This window comes from Scardinius erythrophthalmus (genome assembly GCF_964197995.2).
Source record: "Scardinius erythrophthalmus genome assembly, chromosome: 24".
NCBI classification, from domain to species: Eukaryota; Metazoa; Chordata; class Actinopteri; order Cypriniformes; family Leuciscidae; genus Scardinius; species Scardinius erythrophthalmus.
Genome location: NC_138244.1, coordinates 19,202,507 through 19,223,072, shown reverse-complemented (window position 1 = coordinate 19,223,072; position 20,566 = coordinate 19,202,507). Strand labels below are relative to the sequence as shown.

The window sequence follows — 20,566 nt, the reverse complement described above, 5'->3', positions numbered from 1 at the left end:
TCTGTGCGCATGCGCGGTAGTGCACAGCATCATCCGGGTTCTTCGCAAGAATCCCTCTGAGAGGAGGCGGGAAATGGCGTCCCGAGCAGCTGTATCAGATCTATCTGTCGCTCAGTGACTCACTCTCGGCCAGAGAAGCGACCGACAGACACTCTCGCGGGCCGCTTTAGCCGCCGTGGCCAGATCCACAACCATCTCTGGATCGTGTCGTCGCGACCCCTGGCATGTAAGTGTTTTACCGAACATATTTTGATCACGTACAGGCAAAAATAAATATTTAACCCTACGCCACGGTCGCAGTGCTTTGAAATCTCGCGTCTTCACGACTCGCCCCCTCCTTATGTGAGAATATGTTCTTCATGCAGATGAAGACGGAGCAGTGCTAATGTTTTATACGGCATTTCTATTTATACTAATTTATAAATATAACGTCATAGGATCAATAAAACGTCTCTTTCTCCGTGCGTGTTTACAGTGCGAAAAAGGCTCGAGCGCGAGCAACGAGACGCAGAGCGCGGGTGTCGCGAGACAGCCAACAAGTCATCTGTGTTAGCGCTAGTCGTCAAAACACCCTCGTGCTCAAATATTACCGTCAAAATAAAATGTGTTTTTGAGACGGGGAAAATTTACGTGGGTAGCTTGAAATCTGTGGTGCTATTTTTCGGGCGACTGTTGTTGGCGATTTTTTTTTTTTTTTTTTTTTTTTTTTTTTTTTTGCTTTGATGTTAAAACCGCTTGGCTGCTTGCTAACTTGTGCGCGACCATTTTTTTGTGTAATAATGCAGCTTGGAGGCGCGAACTGACAAAAAATACTCAAGTAGCTAATATTTTTAGTGGTGTATTGTGTTGGCTCATAAATGTAAACAGTTTTACATCACGGAAATGTGGTAGAAATAACCGGCAGGCTAATGGCAAGCTACATTTGTTTAGATTCAACAAGCGGAGAAGGAGACATGATTCACCCCCGCCCACTTCAGCACATCTGATTCTGAAGACTTCCACTAGTTTGTTTCCACGGCACATACCAATGGTTATTTGAACACACAAAATCATAAAAAAACGATTTCTACATTTATTTCGCATCAGTATGACTGTAGATTATAGTAAAACCTGTGTTTCTATACACACACACACACACACACACACACACACACCATTATGGTGTAAATTCTCACCAACACACTGCTGTTTTTTTTTTTATCTGATTAAATATTTAAGATGCAGTGGTTTAATAGCTCTTTCTAAATGTTTAAAATATAGAAATATTTTTTATGAATCCTGGATCTATTAGAGCCCTACATATATATTTTTTATGATGTTCTAATAATATAATCTTGTTTCAATGTCGCTTGTTTTTTTGTTTTTACTAGAAAGTTTACAAAAAGAGCCATAAACTGGTGCTTTTGGACATTTTATTTGTCAACTTAATCCCTTAGATGTATAATATTTTCCCCCTGAGATTTTAAGTTAATCTATTTTAATAATTTAACAACACATTTGTACATTCACGGTTTTCTGATTTTCGGTCACATGACGTGGATGTCAATAGATCAAATATTTAATCTGTTTTTATTTTGACTTTGTAGCTGGACTTTAAAGTGAACTCAACTTTTTAGTTATTATTATTAATTATATTATGTTTTAGCTTAAATTACAAAGATGAAGATAAATATATTAGCCTACTGTTGTAAATTACAATTAAACTGTAAAATAAGTGTGTTTATTGTGTTTGTACTTTGGCAGGTTTAGGACTGTTTTAGGGCAGCCGACTCCTAAAGTTTTGATATTCTTCATACTCTGTGTGGTGGTCAGTTCACAGCAGTGACAGAAATGTTTTTCCAATATGTTTCAATAGATTTTTACCTAATGTGGGCATTTATACCTTTTATAAAGCCATTTTCTATCTGCATGCATCATCTTTTGTGTCATTTTCATAAATTTAGTCATTCTATTATAAAAATAAGACACAATAGGGCTGTTACCAATCAAATGAAATCAGTATCAACAAAATTCATCCTTACAATATTGATATTTAAAACAAGTAAAGAAACTTTAAATGTGAAATTGAAACCGCCAGTAGGTGGCAGCAAGTCACTGTTAATGAGCGAATCATTGAGATTCAACCATTCATTCAAACGGCTCAGATGATCTGTTGATTCCTCCTAATTTCATGCCTTTAGCAGTAAATCCGTGTCATGACAGTTGATAAAGATATTTCGAATCATTGAAAACGTTTCGAAATGTAAGTGCATAAAACACCAAAATTGGAAACGCTAATACGTCTGTCGCCTCCAACTGTTGTATTGTACTGCCTAGACAGCACGATTGTTCTGAGAGGAAGACCTCTATTTATAGTTCGGTTACTGGCTATCAATGTGCATGACGGTAGCTAAAACGTGTAGACAAAGTTAAGCATAAGAGCTGTAAGTTAAACAACAAGTTGGTTATATTATGAGGAATCTTGAACACATAATTTTTATTATAAAAACGTAAATTTTAAGAAGGTTTACTACTGTTGTGACAAGCATTCTGAGACATATGCAAAATACTCGCGTTCTTGCGAAATGATTGGCCTTTTCGTTTGTCTTTGTTTACGTAGTGCCCCGCCCCCTCAGTGCGTCTGCAAATCAGAAGCGGGGAATGTCAGGGAATTAGATTAAAAATAAATCAGTTTTTTTTTTTTATGTACATCATTGTTTAGGATTTGTTTTAATGTACATACAGTATTTTGAAAATAACATTATTTCATATTAATTCGAGTTATTGTTAAATTATAATACATTTCATAATGACAGTTCAAAAAACGCTGATGTTAGACTTTGTAATCATGCTATTTTCTTAATCCATATCAGTGATAAATTGTTTCATTCTTTCTGGTTTATCGTATGTATCAGTAGCTTTATAGAAATGCTGTCCATCCAGGACTTTTATAGAGGTGCTGCAATGATATTGCATATCGCCACGATAACCGACTTCATCTGTTCAAATGTTTGCTCTCACGTTCGTTATTTTAAATGTACGTTAGTTGCGCGAAAAGTGCGCACAAATAGAGAGCGACGCCGTCCCAACGCTCGCTTGTTTTCCCAGGCAAGGTGAAAAAAAAATCAAATCAAAGCTTTATATTCACAGAAGGTGCGAGTCGAGCGCGAATTCCAGCGCGACGCTTCACGACACGCTTTCAGTTAACGGTCTAAAAGTGCGAGTCTGGCCTTCGAGATGTAATTAGAGTAGGCCTATGCATGCACTCTCTCTCTCTGTGTGTGTGTGTGTGTGTGTGTGTGAGGGATAGGCTATACTCCATAATGTAAAATCGCACATCGTTAAAACAACAATTACGATATTATCGCTATTAACTAACAAACCCAAGCGGTTCCTTCAAGAACTCCGGGAGGCTCTGGACCCTCCTTTGGGAAACCCTTATCTTAGGGATGCTTGATATATCGGCTGATGTATATGTACATTTTTTATGTTATGGCTGTCAGCTCGAGATAAGAGAATTAAGCCTATATATTAAAGCCGATAAATAATGGATTATTTAATCAACGCTGTAGTAAAGTGCTTCAGTTTACTGGTGATCATCTTAAGGATGCACCGATAGGTATTTTTTGGTCGATGTTATACTGATTTTTACAGACAACAATTGGCTGATACCGATATTTGTCACTTGGTCTCTTATTTCAATCAACAAAATAACATGACTGTCTGTAAAAAAAAAGTGCATCATGTTTATAAATCAAATATAATTTTGTAAATTGCATAAACAATTATGAATAAAACAGCATTGTATATTTATGCATAGTTCAATACAAAGAGCCGAAGCGCTGATCATACATGGTACTTTTTGCATATAAAAACATGCAGTGGAATGAATCCCCCACAACTTTAAAAACATTTTTTTTTTTTTTTTTTAAGTTGAACTTCTTTTAACATGGCTTTCTAAACATGCAGCTCTGCCTTGCAAGACGCGAGTGCAATGGTCAAAGGTGTCAATCTAGCGCTTTACATAGAAAACAATGGAAAAGCAGCGCAGAAAATGCATTCTGTGTGAACGGCTCGGTCACGGTTTTGATGCAACCGAGATCATCTCCGCACAGGTGGGTTCAGCTGAATAGGCTGGATAGTTGTTGTTCACCACTGACGCACACCTAAAATTTGAATGCACCATTTTTTCATTCGAATGTGTATTTTATTTTAAATTTGAATTTAATTTGACATCCCTACCTGATCTAGACAAATACACATGGCTTAATTGTCCTTTTAAAATTCAAATTTCCTTTAAATATTAAGTAATTTGTCTCATAATTATTAATTAGATGCAAAATCAAAATTGCACGGCAATATTTTCATATTGATAGGATAGTGGAGAAGAGTCAATAGCACAGCTGAGACGGATTCGATCACTGGACGCCTACGTAAATATCTGTTCCAAGTTTCTGTTCTCAAATCCCATTCGCAAGAGCGGGAAGGTTTGCAACCAGGTGTCCCCAGTTTTAACCCATTACAGTTTACCCATTCAATAGTTTGCGCTGACATAAATCCCCATGGATTGGGTGATGGTTTCCCCCTCTTAAAGACTGGGGTAGGGTGCTGTGGAGAGCTTTCTTGTCAACGGCAGCAGGGAAGAGATCCGATTGTTTTCCTTGAGTTGCCATGACTGATTTCCGGAATGGAATTTCCCAACAGCCTGAATATCTCGCATTCAATGTTATTAATGAAATTTATGCAAATATGCATGGTGCTGCTCTGCACCTTTTTCACAGTCGATGAACTGGTTTTGTCTTTTCCAGTCTTACATGTGACTTTTGGGACAATGAGGCTGAGAGTGCGCAAGGCATCTCAGCAGCGGAGCGCCACCCCGTCCGCCCGGACCGCCAAGACCAAGAGGAAGCTCTCCGAGGTGGAACACGCTTTGCCCTCCGAAGACGGCAAGATGCAGAAACGAGACACGGGCATTTTCTCCACCATCAAACGGTTCATCAGAGGCAACGCTGTCAAGGTTAGGACTTGAAAGTGGTTTTTGAGATGATTCTGTGGAGTCTGCGGTTTGATTTGAGCTGTATTTCTTAATGTCAGGTGGAGCAGTGCCCTCCTGCTAAGAGAAGCCGCGTAGACTGTGATTCGGACAGTAATCTGATCACATCCACTCCGACCGGTGGGAACCTGCCCAGCAGAGCAAACCCCAGAGCCCGCAGGAAAGGCCCTGTCAATGGAGGTAGGAGTGCTGACACTCACAGATAAACGGGCTACTCTTCTTTTAAGAGTGCTGTATGTAAATGACCTTTGTTGTGAACCGTTATGCAGGCTGTCAGCGATCTAGTGGTGTTTAATGTTTCTCATTTTCTTCTGCTCAGATACTATGACAGGTCAGAGTATACCAGTGAAGCCCAACGGGAAGCTGGAGGTGCAGGCAGAAACCCCGAGCAGTCCCCCCCGCACCACCCTCCTGGGAACCATATTCTCTCCCGTTTTTAGCTTCTTCTCACCCGCCAACAAAAACGGTAAGGGCCTGTGATCACACTTGTCAGCTGATCAACCTTTTCAGTCCTTTTGATATACAAAAATGTGTGAGAATAAAAATGAAGCATGAAACATAAAATCAATCTTGACCATAGTTAATTTATTTATACATATTCCTGGGGCCAGATTGATGAAATATTTAGAATAAAATCCTTCTTAACTGATATTTTTTTGTATTTTATTCTCTTTATTTTTGTAAAATATTCTTAACATTTCTTAAAAATTCCTTACTTTTTCTTAAGACTGTTCTCAAAGCATTAAACTGAATTCCTGAAATAAATGCTTCAAAAAAGTATCAGTTTTCCAATTTGAAGTCCATCTTGTGACAGGCTCTTTAAAAATAACTATTTAAAATACACACAGTATTAAAAAGAATCCACTTTTTAGCAGATGACAAAACTGCAGTAAATAACGCTTCCAATAAACATTATTGTGCATTGCTGTTGATGCTTTTATAGTATAGTTATCATTATCATTCTTGGTTTGAACTGGCCTTTTTTGTGTACAATTCAACAGCACACAATATTCCAAAGGATATTTGGAAAACTTTATTTTAAGGTGGTGTACTTACTATAGTGATAACAGTAAATTATGCATGCACAATTACAAGTAACTAACCCTAAACCTAAGCATAACTCTATAGTAAGTACATGTAGTTAATTGATATTACTCAGTGCTTATGAGTAAGTACAATGTAACTGTCACTTTAAACTAAAGTATAACCATAAAATACTAACCAATAGCCAAAATTGCGAATTAGACATTAGGCGCGTTTCCTCCGTTGGGCCGGATGGTTCTAAGAACCGTGAGGAAAGGTTATATTTATATTTCATTATATTGGGTATACGACCATAAAAAGGACAGAATGCTCAGGCATACCTGTTTTTTTCCTCATCATAGTCGCGATGTCGCCCATCACAGTTCGTCTCCTCGCAGCAGATCTTTGTTTGTGTGTGTGACAGAGGGATTCCTGTTGCTGTTTTGACTCCTTTACACATTTTATAATCTCTTAATGAGTTTTCAGCTGGTCAAAATACCATCACATGTAGGCTACGCACATACAACGAGCGCATTTATCCCAGCACGCAGCGATGTTTGGTAAATATACGTAATAAAAGCCAATCAATCGGGTTGTGAACACATCCCTATGCCTTTAGGTTCGGTGTTAAAATGGCAATTTGAACCATAGGTGGATCAGGACTAAATAAATTTTTTTAGTCTGAACCAAGCGAACCGAAACTACAAGTGTGAACACACTCATAATGTAGAACTAAAATTCAAAGTGCATCATTTCTGAGCTAAAGCAATTGGGCAGAATTGAGACTGTTCGCTGCTGTCTGAGACCAGTCACACCTGCTGCAAACTGAAACATTTACCATGTACTGATGAAATTGCAGCATTTCTTGTGAGTTTTTTCTGATTTCATCACACTGTTAAACTGAGCCGTCCTCATCCTCCAGCTACAACGGGCTCTGATTCCCCGGGTCAGGCGGTGGAAGCTGAGGAGATTGTGAAGCAGCTCGAAATGGAGCAGCTCGAGGAAACCCCGACCAGCACTACCACCGACGGCCGAGATCTGACCTTTGACCCTGCGCTAAACCCTCGACCGCTGCCTCTCGTAGACACGCCGGTAGAGGAAGGAGAGATCGTCACAGAGGCTGACATGCCTCCGCTAACTGGTGAGTGTCTGGCATGTTCTCCAGCTGGACCGCTGCCTGAAGATGATCATCCTCACATTTTCTCTCTTGGTTAGCCGTAGGATGCAACAGCAATTACCCGGATGTCCCGCCCTCACCTCCTCCAGAGGGGACTTATGAAGAGGACTGGGAAGTTTTTGACCCGTGAGCATAATTTCAACATGCTCTAAATCTGAATAACTTCAATATAGACACATGCTTGTGTGCTAACTTGTCTCTCTCTTCCAGGTATTTCTTTATCAAACACGTGCCACCCCTGACTGAAGAGCAGCTCACCCGCAAGCCTGCGCTCCCTCTGAAAACCAGGAGCACGCCTGAGTTCTCCCTCGTCCTGGATCTGGTACGTCGGCATTCAACTCTGATCTTGGTTGTTTGATGCGAGCTGTTTTTGATGCAAGGATTAAGCCGTCACTGTGGTTTTATTCCAGGATGAGACGTTGGTCCACTGCAGCCTCAATGAATTGGAGGATGCGGCTTTGACCTTCCCTGTGCTTTTCCAAGACGTCATTTACCAGGTACAGAACAAGCATCTCAAACAATCAATAGTTCACATTTTTCACAAGCTGTAATGCTTGATTGATTCTTTTAGAGTGATTTGCTTTCTTATTCCTAAAGGTGTACGTCCGGTTACGGCCATTCTTTAGAGAATTCCTGGAACGCATGTCTCAGATTTATGAGGTAAGAGGTGTTTTTATTATTATTTTATTTTCAGTTCCATAATGGAGTTGACATGATTTATGAAATCTTTGAATAAACATTTTGTAAACATTGTGCAAAGTTCCAGAAATCAACACATACAAATGTGTGTCCCGTTAATTTATTAAAGCAATAAAGGCTCAAATCCAATGTTTAAAGATACCTATTAAATATGCGAGTAATTATTAGATAACAAAAAAATAACAGCACATGAAAAGTACCTAATATTTGATATATATGCACACAAATCTGCTGAACTGGTTTGATTTATTCTGGAAACTGTGATATTTTATTATTTATATCAGGGCTGCCACGATTCCCGATTAAAGTAGAGTACTCTATTTAAAAAAAAACAATACTCTAACAATTTACCCGTGTCGATTAAATACCGGAAGTGCTGACGAGAATCCGTGAATCGCATTATCGGACCGTTTTCAATGGCTGCACGATATATTAAAACCATTTAAAAATCAATTTTGCATTGTGCTATTCACTTTTTTATTGATTTCGTAATTTTTTCCCCAAATGCCGAAAGTAAAAGTTTATTTAATAACGAGTAAAATTAACTGTTTATCCACGTTGTGTGCACGAAATAGACGCTGCCGTCGGAGAAGCACTAATGAAACGTGACTGTTTCGGGCGATCATTTCGGCCCTTCAAAACCCTTTCGGACAAAAAAAATTTGTAGCTGAAAATTGTGCATTCCTAGTTGTTGGTCTTCTCTTGCTTTTTTCTTTTTTTTTTTTTTTTCTCGAACCCTAATGAATATCCTGTCAATGATGTGGTCTACCGTTTTCACCTCTGACTGGCGTTAATGACATAACCTTGAATTATCTGCAGATTATTCTCTTCACTGCTTCCAAGAAGGTTTATGCTGACAAGCTGCTGAACATCCTGGATCCTAAAAAACAGTTGGTTAGGTCAGTTGCTTAAAATAGTTTTTGTCTTGTCTCAAACAGGTGCTCTTTCAAAATAAATATATAAAGTGCAGTTTAAATGCATTAAATTGCATGTGATGGGAACAAATGTGTCTGAATTCTCAAGCTGAATGATGTTTAAAGCTCTTTTCCCCTCGTATCTCAGGCACAGGTTGTTTCGCGAGCACTGCGTATGCGTCCAAGGCAACTACATCAAAGATCTTAACATCCTCGGGAGGGATCTCTCCAAGACGGTGATCATAGACAACTCTCCTCAGGCTTTTGCCTACCAGGTTCGGGAAGCTGCCTCGGGTTTCACCTTCATTGATGCGGTCTGTGCTGAGTTATTAGTATGTAAAGCTCAGGATGTGCTTCTCTCATTGCAGCTTTCCAATGGGATCCCCATTGAGAGTTGGTTTGTGGACAAGAATGACAATGAGCTCCTAAAGCTGGTGCCGTTTTTGGAGAAGCTGGTAGAACTGGTATGTGTGTCTTGTCTTTTGTGTGCTGCTTTTTATTGATAATGGTATGGTGTGTGTTTTTTTTCTCCAGATAATTAAATATTTTCTCCTATCTTAGTTTGAGTAAAGACATAAATGTAAGGGAAAAAAGATTATATATATATATATGTATATGTATATGTATATGTATATGTGTATATATATATGTATATGTATATATATATGTATATGTATATGTGTATATATATATATATATATATTTATATGTATATGTATATATATATATGTATATGTATGTGTGTGTGTACATTTTTCTGGTGATTTAAATTTTATTTTAAATGAGATTTCTTTGCAATTTAATTAAGAATAATGGTATAATGATTATAAAATTGTTGTATTTATTATTTTAACTCAAATTACACACTTTCATAATATATATATAGGATAATACCAGGGCTTTCTTTATTTTGCTCTTTAAAAAAATTGTCAATGCCAATTTACAAACTATTGATATAATATAAAAACTGATGTGATAGGTTTTAATAATTGTTGTTTTCAATAAAAAGTAAATGTATATTTTTATTTGACATTTTATTTTAAAAAGATTTCTTTGCCTTTTAATTCTAAGTAATAATGATTTATTATTAATATTTTAACTATGCCCTTTTCATAAAACAGTCTTTTAGATAATTGGATAATACCAGGGCTTTTTCACAAACTTTATTTTATTCAACTTTTGGTAACTTTATTTTACGGTGCCCTTGATACAGAGTAATTACTTAATTAATTACTTAGTAATAGACTTTGTAATAACATGTAACAAAATGTGCTTAACATGTAACTAAGTTATGGAAAAGCCTATACTTACAGATTGTAATTACGCACATGTAATAGGAAGCTACTGTTACACATGTGTAACAAGCCGAGTTGGATACATACGTGTTACGGACTTGGTACACTGTAATTATGTAAGAAAGTACTTAGTATAACACAATGTAACAAGTACTTAAATATGTTAGGCTACTAAGGTCTGCAGTTACACATGGTAAATGTGTATGTTCTGTAGCATTACTTGTATGTAACATAAAATAAAGTGTATCAAGATTGTACTTAAGTGCACTTCCTGTGTATCTACATATGTTATCCATCTGAATTAACCCACTAGTTCATAGCTTAAATACATGCATTAGCTTCCTAATTACATTGCAATTACAAAATATTACACATGGTATAAGCTACGTAAAATAAAGTGCATCAAGAATGTACTTAAGTGTACTTTGTGTATGCATACCTTATCCATCTCTGCCTTAGTTTGATTTTACTCACTAGTTCACAGCTTAAATGCATGCAGTAGTTTCCTAATTACATTGTAATTACATAATATTACACAGGTATAAGCTACGTAAAATAAAGTGTATCAAGAATGTACTTAAGTGTACTTTGTGTATACATACTGTACCTTATCCATCTCTGCCTTAGTTTGATTTAACTCACTAGTTCACAGCTTAAATGCATGCAGTAGTTTTCTAATTACATAATATTACACAGGTATAAGCTACGTAAAATAAAGTGTATCAAGAATGTACTTAAGTGTACTTTGTGTATACATACCTTATCCATCTCTGCCTTACTTTGATTTAACTCACTAGTTCACAGCTTAAATGCATGCAGTAGCTTCTTAATTACATTGTAATTACATAATATTACACAGGTATAAGCTACGTAAAATAAAGTGTATCAAGAATGTACTTAAGTGTACTTCATGTGTATCTATAAACCTTATCCAACTCGGCTTGTTACACATGTGTAACAGTAGCTGCCTATTACATGTGTGTAATTACAATCTGTAAGTACAGGCTGTTCCATAACTTAGTTACATGTTAAGTACATTTTGTTACATGTTATTACAACGTCTATTACTAAGTACCTAATTAAGTAATTACTCTGTATCAAGGGCACCGTAAAATAAAGTGTTACCCAACTTTTTATTATTAACTGTAAACTTTTTTAAGCTGATTTATAGAATAATTGCTATAAAAGTTGAATACCAAACATTAGAAATTTTTAGTGTTAAGACTATACTTTCATTATGTGATTTGGGTTTAAAAAAAAATGTATGTACTTTTTATATTCTACATTATAATATCTTAGTGTGAAGACTATACCTTCATGATGTGATGGGTTTCATGTGATGGTAATAATTGTTTTAAATTCATAACATCTGCGGTTCTGGTGTCACACACTTTTAAGTTCAAAATAATGTACACACGTGAGCGTTTGAAAGCAGGCGTCTATCAGCGGATATATTATAGATCAGCTTTTCAAACGCTCCTGTGTGTGTCTGTGTAAGCTCAGTGAAGAGCGGCGAATTATTACATGTTTTTGAAGCATTGATCATTGTAGCCAATCACAGACACACATGTTGAGCGCGTCAACACTCTGGTGGACAACAGAGATGAAAGAACGGCTAATCGAAATGTGTACAACTGTGTTCCCTTACGAGAACGTTCTCTCGTACTGCGTTGCAAACGCTATGGGAAAACTCCTTTTCTCGAGAATATTGAAGCCTTTATTTTAAAACGCATTTGCTACAGCACAGGCTAGAGCATCAGACCCACGTGAGTGAGCTGATAGGCTGTGCTGTGGGCAACTGCACGAACCAATGGCGGATAGACAGAAGCGCGCGAGCCAATCAGGGCGCTTGGCGCTCTGTCACTGTCAAGCGCGCGAAACTACACGTGACCATAACATATAAATACAGATAGAATCCGCCATTTGACAGATTTAATCTCCTTCAGCTCGACTCACCTCGTCGCTGATTTTCTCCGGTCGTAAGAAGCCCTCGTCGTGGAAAAGCCGTCCAGCGGAACAGCTTCGCATCCCGGCATCTCGCCAGCTGAGCGTTTCCCTGTGGCATCCGACGAAAAATTATATCCTTTTCATTGCATATTTATCTAAAAGAGCAAACCGCTGTTTTCACAGCGCGGCATAATGCCTCTCTCCATCTGTGAGAGCTGCGGGGTCTCCCTGCATGCATCCGACGGACACACCCAGTGTGCGGCCTGCCTCGGCCCTGAGCACGCCGAGGCAGCGCTCATGAAAGGCGGCTGCCAATTCTGCGACGGGATGCCTGTCTCCGTTCTCCGTTCAAGGCTGTCTTCGACGGTGACCGATTCCGCCCACCTTCCGTCTTCGGCGCCCCACGAGCCCCGTAGGAAGAAGCGGCGCGATCAGAGGCGTCCTGAGCGCGGTGAGTTTAGCGAGTGCACGCCGGGCCTTTCTCCTCGTGCCTCGCCCACGCCTTCTTCGCCTGTCCTGTTCTCTCGGAGCGAGCAGCGCCCCTCGTCTGAAGCGGCTGGACTCGTCTCTTTCGGCGCATCTCCGGATGACGTCGATGACGCACTTTCTATGGCGGCATCTGAGAGCGAGGATTGGTCGGGCTCCGCGGACCCCGCCCCCCCCTCTCAGCTAGAGTTTTCTGATACTCGAGCGAGCATTGACGCCGAACTTCTCCGTGTCATGTCTCGCGCTGTTGACGAGTTGGGACTCGATTGGCTTTCTCCAGCTGAGCCCGCCAGAAGCCGCCTCGATGAATGGTACCTGCCGGGGCGCCAGCAGGCCCCTCGTCAGCGCGCCGCTCCATTTATGCCTGAGGTTCACGAAGAGCTCACAAAATGCTGGCGCGCGCCCTTTTCAGCGCGAACGCGCTCATCCGCCTCTTCTACGCTCTCCACTGTTGACGGCGCTGAAGAGAAAGGATATGTGTCTCTCCCCCCACTGGAGGAAGCGGTCGCTGCACACTTATGCCCCCCCACTGCAGGTAGTTGGAGGTCTAAGACGGTGCACCCTTCTAAGCCGTGCAGAACTACTTCGGCCATTGCCAGCCGCGCATACGCTGCCGCCGGTCAAGCCGCCTCTGCACTTCACGCCATGGCGACGCTTCAAGCCTTCCAGGCCAAACTTCTCCGTTCCATGGATGAGTCAGGCCCGGACCCAGACACATTTAAAGACCTCAGGAGTGCCACGGATCTGGCACTGAGGGCCACGAAGACCACCGCTCAAGCCCTGGGCCGCAATATGGCCAGCCTAGTGGTAATGGAGCGCCACCTCTGGCTAAACTTAACCGAGATCAGGGACGCGGATAAATCTGCCTTCCTCGACTCGCCCGTCACAGCCTCAGGTCTCTTCGGCCCATCTGTCAGCGGCTTCGCCGATCGCTTCACTGAAGCTCAGAAGGCTTCCAGCGCCATGAGACACTTTCTACCAAAGCGCTCCAGCTCAGTCCAACGGCGCCCCAAGAGCACGCCGCGACCTGAGAAAGTGGTGTCCCAGGTCCTCCAGCCCCGCCCAGCGGCTGAGACCAGTAAGCACATGAAGCCAGCGAAACGGTTCCCGTTCCCTAAGCGCCAGGGCCCGCGGCCGAAGCTGACGCTCGATCACGAGCCCAAGAAGCCGTCCTAACCGGCACAAAGAGGGGTCACTGTCCCGCTGCGGCCGGACCAGCCCCAAAAATCGCTCGACTACTGCTCACAGCTCCCTCTTCAGTTCAGGCGGCTGCAGCAGTTCTAAATGCAGTTCATGGGCCCGTCACATGTCAGTCCGAGCCCCCCACTCTGGGTGTTCCAGATATGATAATGCCTCTAGCTCTGCGGGCTCTAGCTTGGCAAGCTATCCCCGGAGTTTCAGTATGGGTGATGAACATCATAAAGCATGGTTACTCGCTTCAGTTCGCCCGCAGACCACCGCGTTTTCGCACGGTTATACAAACCACGGTAAGGGGCACATTGAGTCATGTCCTCCGCACCGAAGTGTTAAGTCTGCTGGCGAAAGGGGCCATCGAGAAGATCCCCCCTTCTCTGAGCGAGTCAGGTTTTTACAGCCGATACTTTCTTGTTCCAAAGAAAGACGGCGGCCTGAGACCCATTTTAGATCTCAGACATCTGAACAAGGCTCTCATGTCACGGCCGTTCAGAATGCTCACGACCAGACATATCCTGGCGCAGATTCGCCCAGGCGACTGGTTTTTCTCAGTAGATCTGAAAGACGCTTACTTTCACATTCAAGTGAACCCCCACCACAGGCCATTCTTGAGATTCGCCTTCGAGGGGCAGACATACCAGTACACAGTTCTTCCATTTGGACTGGCACTAGCGCCTCGTACATTCACGAAGTGCATGGATGCAGCTCTCTCCCCCCTGAGACAGCGGGGAATGCGCATCCTAAACTACCTCGACGACTGGCTCATACTGACCCAGTCAGAGGCGGAGTCACATACTCACAAAGCCTGGCTCCTCAGCCATCTAGAATTTCTAGGGCTCAGGGTCAATGTTGCAAAGAGTGTTCTGTTGCCCAGCCAACGTATCACGTTCCTGGGAACAGTTCTCGACTCCGTACTTATGAGAGCATGGCCCACACCGGCCCGTGCTCTAACGATTCAGCAGCTCACGGCATCGTTCATAGAGGGCTCTCTTGTACCCCTCAGAACGTTTCAGAGGATCCTTGGCCTGATGGCCTCTGCATCATCAGTACTCCAACTAGGCCTACTGCGTATGCGTCCTCTTCAGCTGTGGCTGGCTCCTCTGGTGCCACCCCACGCCTGGCATTCAGGCCACTTGATTATCAAGGTGGACCAGCGCTGTGTTCAAGCCCTGGCCCCTTGGAAAAACGCCAGCTGGTACCAGCAGGGCGTAAGCATGGGGGTAGTTTCAGAGAGGAGGATGATTTCAACAGACGCCTCCAACTCCGGTTGGGGAGCTCTGTACGAGGGCAGGCCTGCCTCCGGCCTCTGGTCGAGCTCGGAGAAACGCCTACACATAAACTGCCTCGAAATGAGAGCAGTTTTTCTAGCCCTAAAAACATTCCTCCCATACCTGGCGGGACACCACGTGTTGGTACGGACGGACAACATGTCGGTGGTCTCTTACATAAATCGCCAGGGCGGCCTCAGGTCCCGCAACCTGTTTGCCATAGCCTCACAGCTCTTGCTATGGGCTCACACCAATCTGCGCTCGCTCAGGGCAGCTCACGTGCCAGGCACGTTGAATACAGGAGCAGACATGCTCTCTCGGGGGAAAGTGCCCCCAGAGGAATGGTCTCTCCACCCTCAGACAGTTCTCCTACTCTGGGAGGTCTTCGGGAAGGCAGAAGTAGATCTTTTCGCCTCAAAAGACAACTGTCAATGCCCAATCTTTTTCTCAAAGAGCAGGGATGCGTTGGCCCACGACTGGCCCAACCTTCCTCTCTATGCGTTCCCCCCGGTCTCGATGCTCCCTCAGGTCATCGAACGGATCAGGAACACGAAAAGCGCAGTGCTATTAGTAGCTCCTCTCTGGCGGACCCAGGTTTGGTTCCCAGAGTTGATGCAGCTGTCTGTAGCAGACCCGTGGCCAATCCCAGTGAGGCGCGACCTCCTGACTCAGGCCAACAGGACAATCTGGCATCCCCGTCCCGACTTATGGGCCCTACATGTATGGCCACTCAACGGGTACCCCAGAACCTCCCAGAGGGCGTCCTGAATACTATAAAGGAAGCTAGAGCTCCGTCTACCAGACGCCTCTATCTCAGTAAATGGTCAGTGTTTTCCAGCTGGTGTTTAGCTCGAGACCTCGACCCATACACTTGTGAAGTACCAAGAGTACTGTCTTTTCTACAGGAGATGTTGGACGCGGGTCGCTCCCCCTCCACTCTCAAAGTGTACGTGGCAGCCATTGCTGCTTTTCACGTATTGGAAGCCGGGGCCTCCTTAGGAAAAAGCGACCTTATAGTTCGCTTCCTCAGGGGCGCCAGGAGGCTTAACCCGCCTCGGCCACCGTCTGTTCCGGCCTGGGACCTCTCCTTGGTCCTGCGGGCTCTTAAGGGACCTCCCTTTGAACCACTTCAGTCAGCTGATCCTAAGTCTCTCTCTCTGAAAACCGCCCTGCTTCTAGCACTGGCGTCAGTAAAGAGAATAGGGGATTTACAGGCGCTGTCTACCAGCGCTTCCTGTCTGGAGTTTGGTCCTAATGACTCCAAGGTCATTCTTAGGCCAAGACATGGATATGTTCCTAAGGTGCTCTCAACTCCGTTCAGAGCCCAGGTTATTTCTCTGTCAGCTCTCCCCTCCTCCGAGGAGGATAGCGATTCTCTCATGCTTTGCCCAGTCAGAGCTTTGAGAATTTATCTGGAGCGTTCGGCCTCTTTCAGACAGTCTGAACAGCTCTTTGTGTGTTTCGGGGGGCGATCCAAGGGCCTCCCGGTCACTAAAACCACACTGTCCAGATGGATAGTTGACGCCATTGCCCTGGCTTACACCTCACTGGGCCTCTCTTGTCCCATAGGTGTTAGAGCTCATTCCACGAGAGGTGTTGCCTCTTCGTGGGCTTGGTCAAGTGGTATTCCCATTGAAGACATTTGTGCGGCGGCCGGCTGGTCCGCTCCGTCCACATTTGTGAGATTCTATAAGCTGGATGTCCCTGCTCTGCAGACATGCGTTCTTTCTGTCTAGACTCTGGCTCTGTGGATCCAGACTAGTTTTGAACCATGGTCACTTGGGTATTCCCATCTATAGCATATGTGCGGCGGCCGGATATCCGCTCCGTCCACATTGTTGAATTATAGCTTTAATGCCCTTGCTTGTAGCTACAGTTCTTCTGTCTAGACACTGGCTCTGTGACCCAGTCTAGTTGATATTGAACACACGGTTTTCACTTTGTGGGCTAAGTGACTGGCTCTGGCCAGATCCGATGAATTATAACTTTAATGTCCCTGCTTTGCAGTTACAGTCTTTTCAGTCTAGACTCTGGCTCTGCTGACCCAGGCTAGTTTGATATTAAACACACGGCTATCACCTTGTGGGTTAAATGACTGGCTCTGGCCAGTCTTTATTACGGATAATTGATGGGCCCGATGTTCGGTCTCTTTTTATCCTGGCTATTCTGTACTTCCCGGAACTCTGGTGAGTCAGAGCGGCCAAAAGATTAATAGCACGGCGTTTTAAATGGAAACGTTCCCATAGCGTTTGCAACGCAGTACGAGAGAACGTTCTCGTAAGGGAACGTACTGGTTACTTTCGTAACCTCGGTTCCCTTAGAGATAAGGGAACGAGTACTGCCTTGCCTTGCCGTGCTATTTTTCTTATGGCAGGTTTGTCGCTTCAGTCGATTATACCTGTCAAATGGCGGATTCTATCTGTATTTATATGTTATGGTCACGTGTAGTTTCGCGCGCTTGACAGTGACAGTGACAGTGACAGTGACCCTGATTGGCTCGCGCGCTTCTGTCTATCCGCCATTGGTTCGTGCAGTTGCCCACAGCACAGCCTATCAGCTCACTCACGTGGGTCTGATGCTCTAGCCTGTGCTGTAGCAAATGCGTTTTAAAATAAAGGCTTCAATATTCTCGAGAAAAGGAGTTTTCCCATAGCGTTTGCAACGCAGTACTCGTTCCCTTATCTCTAAGGGAACCGAGGTTACGAAAGTAACCAGTACGTTTTTGTTGACTTTGTATTTTTTGTGTGTGTTTATTCCAGAATGAGGACGTTCGGCCATACATAAGAGAGAGATTTCGCCTGCATGACCTTCTTCCCCCAGACTGAATGTCCAAGAAAACGAACATTTCTTGCCAACCAGACTGTTTTTAAGCAGTGGGGGATTTACACCGCGGGCAAAGGAGAATTTGCCACACACTCTTTGCCATAAGGATTTCAACTACAGACTTGCCTACATTGGTGTTTTTTTAATGTGGGGCGGGCGGGAGGAAGGGAGGGGGGGCTCCGGACTAATGTTTTAAGATGTATGCATATGTTTTCTATACACACACTCATTTATGGACGAGAAGATGATTTCTGATTGGTCGTCCTGCTCTGCTGAGTGGAGTCTATGCCTGATTCGGACTTTAACGTAAAGCGCTGTGCAGAAGTGGACTTGCGTCACTCATTTTGGTGCTCTAAGGGACCCTCTGCCCTACCAGGCCACTGGCTTACTTCAACGAGAATGAACGGTTGAATATAAATATATAGAACATGAATATATACATTCAACTATGTGTGTATATGTATATATAACATTTGTACATATATATTTTTTCCTGTCAAGTTTGTAAAACACAACTTGCCCTTTGGTTTTAATTCATTATGCATTCCTTTTTAGTTCAAGGTGTTTTTTCATAGACAAGCTGGCTTTTTATTCATTTGTTTTTTACTCTAGATTTGATGTGTATTTAATGGCCTATTCGTTTCGCTCTAGCTTTCTGGTGAAGTGTAATCCAAAATCCGGTGACATCCCGCGTGGAGCATATGGAAACGCGTCATTGCTCATTTGTAAATCTCGACTCGATTCGCTGTCTTGTGGTTTCCAGTTACTGACCGCTTACTACCATTTATTCATGTCAGTCCTAATTTGAGGAATTTAACTTTTTTTGTTCTTAGTTTGTTTTTATATACAAGTATAGATGAAATGTAAAATACTGTATGTGCTTTAAATTGCTTTTCTGTGGGAAAAAAAATAATAATAATGCTTTGTCTCTTTCAGAAATGTCCGGTAATTGTAGCACCAGCACATGAACTAGCTTAATCACTGCATATCTGCAATATTCCCTGTTTCTTTTCTTTCTTTTTCTTTTCTCCTGCAATCCTGCTTTGTTTTAGGAGTTATCATGTACAGCTCTACCTACCTCTGAAGGGTAGACCTTCCGTTTCATTCAGTGTTACCCCCCCCCCCACCCCAATGGTTTTTATTTCCATGGACATTAATACATGATTTTTATGTACCAGTACAATTTGAATTGGTTTTTCTTTGTCGTTTGGATGAAAGTTTCACATGTGGCCTTGATTTTAGTTTTTTTTACTTGTGAGTTATGACTTTAAGCTTATCATCATAGTTAGAGCTAGGGATGCACCGATATGAAGATTTTGGCCGATACCGATAATTCTACTGATTTGCTGGCCGATAAACCTAAATCTAAATTGGTGATATTTTTGAGAGCCATCTGAAGTGTCTCGGCTGAAGGAAATAATCCAATAATCCATCAGCTTTAAGATACTGGCCAAAAAATGTTTTATCTGGTCGATATCGATAACATTAAAAATACCGATATGGTGGCCGATGTATTGTGCATCCCTAGTTACAGCTCGTGCTTTACTGTTCAGGAGGAAATAAGACACCGGTGATCTTGAACTGAGAAATTTGAAGTTTAATAGCCAGGTTTTTTAATAGAATTGGTAATAATTTTAGCCTACAGTCTCTGGCAGCTCTTGTCAATTTAGATGAATATTTTCTCACAAAATGGCAGCTTCTGTTTCGGGAGTATTAACTTACTGTCAATGGATCAGATAACTACTATTTTTTTTTTTTTTTTGTGATTGCAATGGATGAAATGAGTGTGTTTGGTTGTAAATGTGAATGAAAAGGCCTTTGTTTAAGATAGTTGTAATTGCAATGAATGTATTTCAGTGCAGCTTTTGCAGCGCACATGGAGCAACAAGAAAACATTCTTTAAATCTTTTCAGATTATGTATATCATCATATGTATGTGTTTTTCCTGGAATGGTATTTTTTTATATAGTGTCAGTGAAACTGAATCCCTTATTGGGTCCTGGACTTTGGTTTAATGTAGCTGACTATTAAAAACAACGACAGCGGTTAGTCACTGAAAACAGCATGCTGAAAAGTTCAAGACTGAAACATTAAATTTGCTGTTTTTGCACAATAGAAGGTTTCATTTTTACTGTTAACGGTTTCTGTCGAATAAATTCAGTTCTTGTAATAACTCAAAAACCACACACTTTCTTAGCATGTATTTGATTGGAAATTAAAATCATAATCTACAAATAGGACTTAGGGGGAACACCGTTCTTCCCGATATCAAAAGTAAAATTTTGTAATAATTTAAAGTTATAAAATCAAAAAGTATAATAATTTTATTAAGTACATTATTATTTTAATTTATTGTGTATATATATATATATATGAAGAGTTCAGATGCAAAAGCCTCTAAGTGCCATCTGAAATGTTCTTCTAGAATGATCATTTTTATCAAGCTTGTATGTTTAGGTTCAGTAATTTCACTTAAATGACAATGAAAATTACCTATTAATTGATGAAATACCTATTATTAATGATAAAAATGACCATTCTAGAAGAAAATTTCAGATGGCACTTGGAGGCTTTTGCATCTGAACTCTTCTCATATATATATATATATATATATATATATATATATATACAAATAAAATCATAATTATTTATTTAATAAATTACATATTTTATAATTGTGGGCCTAAAATACATATTTTGCCTATTTA

General features: G+C 41.8%; 1 protein-coding gene across 2 annotated transcripts; it reads left to right on the top strand.

The window, feature by feature from the left end:
• Positions 1 to 36: 36 nt before the first annotated feature.
• On the top strand, positions 37 to 20,034 carry ctdspl2a (CTD (carboxy-terminal domain, RNA polymerase II, polypeptide A) small phosphatase like 2a). 2 transcript variants are annotated; one of them, XR_014029398.1, is made up of 14 exons: positions 42 to 226; positions 4,788 to 4,996; positions 5,074 to 5,212; positions 5,352 to 5,498; positions 6,978 to 7,196; positions 7,271 to 7,358; positions 7,443 to 7,554; positions 7,643 to 7,729; positions 7,830 to 7,892; positions 8,751 to 8,830; positions 8,994 to 9,120; positions 9,214 to 9,309; positions 17,795 to 19,142; positions 19,387 to 19,969. XR_014029398.1 is itself a non-coding variant. In XM_081356090.1 (13 exons), exons 2-13 carry the CDS (start codon positions 4,811 to 4,813, stop codon positions 17,858 to 17,860), a joined length of 1,410 nt encoding a protein of 469 aa, XP_081212216.1. In that variant the 5' UTR covers positions 37 to 226; positions 4,788 to 4,810; the 3' UTR covers positions 17,861 to 20,034. The 2 variants fall into 2 exon arrangements, 1 of the variants encoding a protein (XP_081212216.1); XM_081356090.1 differs by having other exon boundaries at positions 37 to 226; positions 17,795 to 20,034.
• Positions 20,035 to 20,566: the final 532 nt, after the last annotated feature.

Coding starts and splice junctions, on each gene's coding strand:
- ctdspl2a (XM_081356090.1), top strand. CDS start 4,811: ATGAGGCTGAGAGTGCGCAAGGCATCTCAGCAGCGGAGCGCCACCCCG. Junction 7,555..7,642: donor TCTCCCTCGTCCTGGATCTG/GTACGTCGGCAT, acceptor GTTTTATTCCAG/GATGAGACGTTGGTCCACTG. Junction 9,310..17,794: donor TGGAGAAGCTGGTAGAACTG/GTATGTGTGTCT, acceptor TGTTTATTCCAG/AATGAGGACGTTCGGCCATA.